At 38.8% G+C, this 7,062-nt stretch overlaps 2 protein-coding genes and 1 pseudogene across 8 annotated transcripts in view; 2 read left to right on the top strand and 1 right to left on the bottom strand.

Annotated features, from left to right (window-relative positions):
• Window positions 1-7,062, bottom strand: part of LOC132096899 (tripartite motif-containing protein 16-like) — a 107,681-nt gene that overhangs the window by 58,457 nt on the left and 42,162 nt on the right. The gene's annotated exons all lie outside the window — the stretch shown is intronic.
• LOC132096914 (zinc finger protein 595-like) lies at window positions 986-2,170 on the top strand (annotated as a pseudogene).
• LOC132096906 (gastrula zinc finger protein XlCGF8.2DB-like) lies at window positions 4,431-6,975 on the top strand. Of its 7 annotated transcripts, none has more exons than XM_059502591.1 (4): window positions 4,441-4,491; window positions 4,604-4,661; window positions 4,746-4,880; window positions 5,387-6,975. In XM_059502591.1, exons 3-4 carry the CDS (start codon window positions 4,808-4,810, stop codon window positions 6,388-6,390), a joined length of 1,077 nt encoding a protein of 358 aa, XP_059358574.1. In that variant the 5' UTR covers window positions 4,441-4,491; window positions 4,604-4,661; window positions 4,746-4,807; the 3' UTR covers window positions 6,391-6,975. The 7 variants fall into 7 exon arrangements, with proteins under 7 accessions (XP_059358576.1, XP_059358572.1, XP_059358573.1 ...); XM_059502592.1 differs by having other exon boundaries at window positions 4,474-4,491; window positions 4,766-4,880; XM_059502593.1 differs by lacking the exon at window positions 4,604-4,661 and having other exon boundaries at window positions 4,431-4,557; window positions 4,766-4,880.

Below are 7,062 nucleotides of genomic sequence, written 5' to 3'. Positions count from 1 at the left end.
TGATGCAGAAACATGTGGAGAGAAAGATGAAGAAACTGAGGAACAGAGAGGTGGGTGACCATTCTTGAGTCTTCTTTAATAATAAATATCCTAGCATTAAAATAACAAAGCTTGGACAGCCAAAATGCCATAAAAATTATACAAATCTCAATTATAGTTATAATAAGGGCTGTCAAACGATTACAATTTTAAGAGATTATAATCTAATTCACTACATAGTGTGTGATTTAATTAATTATACATGAATTATGGCTAGGAAATTACAGCTCGAAATATTATTATTATTGTGTTCGGTGAGAAAAGCATTGAATAGACAATACTACAATTTAGTTTTAGAAATAAATATTTTGATTCAACACTGCATAAGTAACTAAAACACATGGGCCAGTCTTAACGTGTGAGTCATTGAGTCATTCACTCGACTGATTTGTTCCGATGGATGATTCATTCAGAAACTAAGCAAGCGACTTGCTCAGTTTGGAAATATCTTACTTTTTCTCGTAGAAAGCTATTCTAAAACTAGTAATAGTAGTATATTAGTAAGCTTTTTTTTGACTCAGCAGCTGTCTTTGTGAATCAGTGACTCGCTTGATTCGTTTGAAGCTACAGATTGATTCAGTAACAGTGGATCTGCAGTGACAATTTCATTTGAGCAGAAAACACTATATTGTGTCTGAAATATAAGCTAACATGATAGGTTTATCAGCAAGTGCATCAACAAAAGGTGACCTCCAGGTCTGGGTGGGTGGTGTGCGTTAAATGTGTTAATGCATTATTTTTCTTAAGATTAATCGTACCAAATTAACATGTTAAAATGAAAGCCCTAGTTATTAACGATATATCTCATAAGATCTGATGGACATTTTTAACGCATCAAATATCACTCTATTTGAGATGTTTTCTGTATGTGTTGCACTCGTTGTTTTTGTTTATTTTAGACCTGACAGAAGAGAAAGATGAAAGTCAAGAACAGAAAGAGGTGACGGAGAAGCAGCAGAGTCAGGAAAAGTCTTCTAGTTCCTCAGACACTGAAGAGAACGTTTCACAAAAAAGAGCAGACGCTAAAGGCTCGTTCTCCTGCTCTCAGTGTGGAAAGAGCTTCACTCGTAAAGGACACCTGGAGGTTCACATGGTGATCCACACGGGAGAGAGACCATACACCTGTCCTCAGTGCGCCAAGAGCTTCACCTGCAAAGGAAGCCTGAAGGATCACTTCAAGATCCACACCGGAGAGAGACCTTTCAGCTGTCCTCAGTGTGGAAAGAGCTTCACTAACTCAGGAGGACTGAAGAGGCATGTTCGGATTCACACTGGAGAGAGGCCTTTCACGTGCCGTCAGTGTGCGAAGAGCTTCCCGAGCTCAGGAGAGCTGAAGAGACACATACGGATTCACTCGCGAGAGAGACCTTACAGCTGCCCTCAGTGCGGAAAGAGCTACAAACAGAAGGAGGTTCTGAGGGAACACGCCAAGATCCACTCGGGAGAGAAGCCTTTCACGTGCATGCTGTGCAGGAAGAGCTTCACACAACAGAGCACGCTCAAAGTTCACATGAAGGTCCATTCAGGAGAGAAGTTACACCAGTGTCCTGAATGCGGCAGGAGGTTTTCAGAGGCCTGCAATCTCAAAACTCACCTGCTCTCTCACACCGGAGAAAGACCCTTTCACTGTCAGCGCTGAGAAAAGAAGTTTTTCCTGGCCGTGCACCTCAAAACACACATGAGGATCCACGAGGACGAGCGGCGATACGTGTGTTCATTCTGCGGGAAGAGCTTTCTGTGGCTGCACGGGTTTAAAGACCATCAGAAAACTCATATGGGCGAGAAACCCTACGAGTGTCTGGACTGTGGGAAGACCTTCGCTAGAGCCGCCGAGCTGAAAGTGCATGAACGCATCCACACTGGAGAGAAACCCTACAAGTGTTCCCACTGTGAGAAGAGCTTCACTCAGTCATCAGGACTGAAAGTGCACGAGAGAGTTCACACCGGAGAGAAACCGTACCTCTGTCCTTCCTGCGGGAAGACATTCAGCCGATACGGGAGTCTGGGAAAACATTTAAAAAAGGCTTGTCCAAAGCTGAAGAAGTGAGCAAGATTCAACACTTCTGGATTTTTACCCCAACAAAAGACCACATGTGTCCCTGCAGCACAGAAGCAGTCATCAGTGGCACAGACGTATATTTGTAGAAATAGACGACAATACATTGAATGGGTCAGTTATACATTTGTCTTTTATCCCCAAAATCATTAGGATATTAAGTAAAGATCATGTTCCATGAAGATGTTTAGTAAATTTCCTACTGTAAATATATCAAAATGTAATTTTTGATCAGTAATATGCATTGCTAAGAACTTCATTTGAACAACTTTAAAGATATTTTCTCAATATTTAGATTTTCAGAGTCCAAGTCGTAATTACCACGTCTGGTGCGCTCAAGTCACTTTAGTCTGAACATGATGGCAAATTAAATTTCTACATACTTTATTTATTTTTTACGCTAGTAGGGGAGTAACGTAGTAAACATTGACCGGCTGCATATCATATTGAGCTGATGAAACTGATTTACACTAAATAGTGGTCTTTGGCTGCTGCTTTGCATCCGACATGTTTTTCCCCAACACGGAAACTCTGGGCTTAAAGATAATTTAGTTTCCCACTCGTAATAACCCCTTTGTGATGGCATTCATGTGCGTTCAACTCATAAATACGATCTTTCCGACATAACTTGAATGCAACATTACAGTATTCACATTTCTTTGCATGTGGTAGCACTTCTCAAACTGTACAAACATCAGTGTGTTTGCCTTTCTGATGTCTTTAAAATGTAATTTAGTTAAATGTAGCTCTTCAGTACTGAAAATGATTTCACAGTATACTCTGTTTTTATTGCAAAAATCAATCAAGCTTAAATGTGTGCTAGTTTATGCTCGATTAGGTTACGTTACTCATGTGAATAAATCACTTAATGGACTGATGAACACATCGGCTGTGTAGTTCTAGTGATTCTGACCTTGTAGAAAGGTATCAGCTAGATAAAGTAGCATGCAGTGAGCAGAAAGAGCAAATCTGGTTCTAATGAACAGTTTTTGTAACATTGTGTCTTACAGCTTTATTGTAATACTGTTTATTCCTGCTTTGATGGAAACATTGTATGTTGTTGTTTATGTGTGCTGGACTGAAGCAACACTACGAACTGTGCCTTATATTCCTCCTCACTCCACCAGATGAAGCTTCAAGCCTGAAACTGAAGGAGAAACTCGGACATGAAAACATCTTTTGTCTTGTGTTTGCAGAGCCTGAACATTCTCACTGTTATTGTATTTACATTCATGCCTTCAGTTACTCTTCTGCATTAATTTTTTCTGGCCCGTCTTGCTTCAGTGGCTTGTGTTTCTAAATGCTGCCTGTCTTCTAACCTTTGCTCTTAATTGTTTGTGTTAAAATATCTAACAGTCCCTTTATTAAAAGGAAGAATATGAATTCCAAACGTGTGGGGACTTTCGATTTTTGGTGTTTGTGCCTAGATGCACATTGATTTGAGTCTTAAATAGTGTGTGTGTGTGTGTGTGTGTTTAGGTGTGTGTTTAGGTGTGTGTTTAGATCTGATATTCTTCATCGCATCTGATCATATGGTTCAAATTATGTTAACAACAATATATTGACTTTGAAGCACTAATCTGTTATTAAAAATAAGAATTACTGCTAGGGCTGGAAGAAATACCTTGCTTAGCCCTACAAACAAACAATAAATAAACAACATAAAAATATATCGTTTTCAGTGGCGTATTCTACATTGATAACCGGATCATTCCTGTTATACAGTGACTTTTATGTATCAATTATTTATTTAATCATATTTTCTCTAAAATGAGTCACATCTTTATGAGATATGGCTTAAATTGTATATTTCGGTCTTCTTTTTCACTTAAACAGAGATGATAGAAATTATAAATACTATTTTGTATTTTACACATCTTTTTATTGATACATGCATTAAAATTTATGATGTCCTCAGTGCAAAGTAATAAACTGTTTCTCCTATCAAAAAAACAAAAAACTTACTCAAAATTCTCCACCCTGTTAGATCCCAACCAATGTTACCGCATACCAGGAATGACCCAACCATAATTTCAATATTCTACATTTATTCTTTATTTATTTGTGTATTCATTCCTTTGTTATTCATTTATTTTTATTTTTATTCGTTTTTAATAGTTTGTTTTAATTTAACAAACAACATGACACGCTAAAAAAGGCGCAACGGTCAATGACGTACCTAATTTATTTATTTTTATTTTTAGAAAAGAAACGTTTTATTTATGTATTACAAATGAGCAAACTACAAAAATGAACATTTTAGATAAAAACGTTCACGTCAGGGCGGACCTTTATTTTGATATTGTGACGCCGTGCGTGCTGCGTCATACGGCTCGGGCTGCAGTTCGCGGAAGGAGGAGTGATTTGTATTGAAGGAGCGCATCTGCATTGGTCGAGTATAAAACTGCACGAAACTTTTGACGTGTTTTAAAGATGCACAAGATGTTAAATATTGTTCTGAGGTAGCAGTGTGAATGAATGTTGTCTACTGAATGTAGTATTTTGCAGCTTTGTGTCGAGCGCCAACGGTTTCTCGTAAATGGCGCCAAAACTGATGTTATTTTCTGTGAGTACAGCATTAAATCCACACATAAGAAAAACATGAAAATGTCTATCAGTGATGTATTAAAAAATAATACACGTGATGAAGTCTGGTTTCCAAACAAGCAGGAGAAACTCCAGGTTTGACAGTCGAGATAGACTGCGGTGAAGATGGAGTTTGTTAAAGAGGAGAGTGATGCAGAAACATGTGGAGAGAAAGAGGAAGAAACTGATGAACAGAGAGGTGGGTGATCATTCTTGCATCTTCATTAGTATCCACTGACAGAGAAAGAGTTGAGTTTGCTGGCTATCGAGGTTGTGTTTTGGTCACTTGACAGCTGGAAATGGATGGGTTGTTTTTCCAATAGTTAGGAACTGTCACATAACACGGTTAAATAAAACAGAAACATATATGATGCACAAAACCTGATGGCACTAACATGAATGTGGCTTAACTTAAAGGGACCTTTCACCCCAAAAAAAGAAAATTCTGCCATTCTTTACTTGCCCACAAATTGTTCAACACCTGTATGCATGTATTTATTTTGTTTATCATAAAAGAAGATATTTAAAAAATTTTTGCTGCTGGTCCCCATTGACTTCCATATGTAAGGTTTTGGGGACCAGTAGATATTTGGTTACCCACAGTATACAAAATATCTTCTTTAAACACATGAAATGGTTCAAAACAAACATTTAATCTTTGACAGTCCATTTCATTGACTTATAACTATCTTGTGCTTATTTTAGATCTGGTGGAAGTGAAAGAGGAAAGTGAAGAACTGAATGAAGGGGAGGAGAAACGGCAGAATCAGGAACCTCAGTGTTTCATAAGTGGAGAGAAATCTCTTAGTTTGTCTCAGAGTGAAAGTAATTCCTCGCCAGAGACAACAGAGCCCAATAATTCTTTCATGTGTCCTCAGTGTGGAAAGAGCTTTACTTGTAAAAGAGATCTTAAGAGGCACATAAGGATTCACACCGGAGAGAAACCGTTCCTTTGCTCTCAGTGCGAAAAGAGTTTCGCAAATTCAGGAGATCTGAAGAGACACTTAAGAATTCACTCCGGAGAGAAGCCTTTCTCCTGTCCTCAGTGCACAAAGAGCTTCACGCAGAAGGAAGGACTGAAGGAACACATGAAAATACACTCTGGAGAGAAACCTTTCACATGCATGTTGTGCGGGAAGAGTTTCACACATCAAAACAGCTTAAAAAGACACATGAAGGTCCATTCAGGAGAGAAGTTACACCAGTGTCCTGAATGCGGCAGGAGGTTTTCAGAGGCCTGCAATCTCAAAACTCACCTGCTCTCTCACACCGGAGAAAGACCCTTTCACTGTCAGCGCTGCGAAAAGAAGTTTTTCCTGGCCGTGCACCTCAAAACACACATGAGGATCCACGAGGACGAGCGGCGATACGTGTGTTCATTCTGCGGGAAGAGCTTTCTGTGGCTTAATGGGTTTAAAGACCATCAGAAAATACATACTGGGGAGAAACCCTACGAGTGTCTGGACTGTGGAAGTACTTTCACTAGAGCCGGTGAACTGAAAGTGCATGAACGGGTCCACACTGGAGAGAAACCATACAAGTGTTCCCACTGTGAGAAGAGCTTCACAGTTTCAGGAGCCCTTAAAGTGCATGAGAGGGTTCACACCGGAGAGAAACCGTACCTCTGTCCTTCCTGCGGGAAGACGTTCAGCCGATATGGAAATCTAGGGAAGCATTTAAAAAAGGCTTGTCCAAAGCTGAGACAGTGAGGAGGTTCAGCTCCAGGTGTAGCTCATCCGTGTGAATTAAACACTGATGGGAGAGTTTGAACATACAGCATATGTTTGCTATGACTTGCCAATCAACTAACATTATCATTATAAAAGTATTGAAAAAACCTAATACATTTACATGCACAAACCTGAGAATCGGAATATCAACTATTTTACAATCTAGGAATACTTCACCTTAAAAAATATATATATATATATATATATTGTCAGAATGAGAGTGCAAGCGTCTGATAAAAACATCACAAAAATCCACAGCACTCCAGTCCATCAGTGAACATCTGGAGAAGACAAAAGATGAAAAACATCCAGCATTAAGACATTTTTAACTAAAATGAGTCAATAATCCATAATAACACTTCATCCAGTGAAAAAGTGCATTTCCTGTTGTCTCTCACATCAAAATCCAGCAGTATTTTTGTTTGTTTGTAGCTGTTTTAGCTAATAATAATTTTGCACTGACTACCAATAGCTGCTCGCGTAAATTTCAAGGTATTAATGTTTGCCAGCAGACCAACCACTGGCTCTGCAACCATATACAGGCCTCCAGACAAACAAATCAACTAAGAAAAAAGTTATATTTTAGGTGCCACAGAATAAATGTTTTATTTTTTTACACTTTAACATTTCAGTCATACTGTCATGTGTTTG

This window comes from Carassius carassius, chromosome 20, assembly GCF_963082965.1.
Source record: "Carassius carassius chromosome 20, fCarCar2.1, whole genome shotgun sequence".
Taxonomy (NCBI): Eukaryota; Metazoa; Chordata; class Actinopteri; order Cypriniformes; family Cyprinidae; genus Carassius; species Carassius carassius.
Note: the sequence above shows the minus strand (reverse complement) of the source record. Positions and strands in the feature narration are given on the sequence as shown.

Bases quoted from the DNA above. Each gene is read 5' to 3' on its own strand.
- LOC132096906 (XM_059502593.1), top strand. From the start codon at position 4,808: ATGGAGTTTGTTAAAGAGGAGAGTGATGCAGAAACATGTGGAGAGAAA. The intron at 4,881-5,386 runs GTGGGTGATCAT...TGCTTATTTTAG, and splicing joins AGAAACTGATGAACAGAGAG to ATCTGGTGGAAGTGAAAGAG.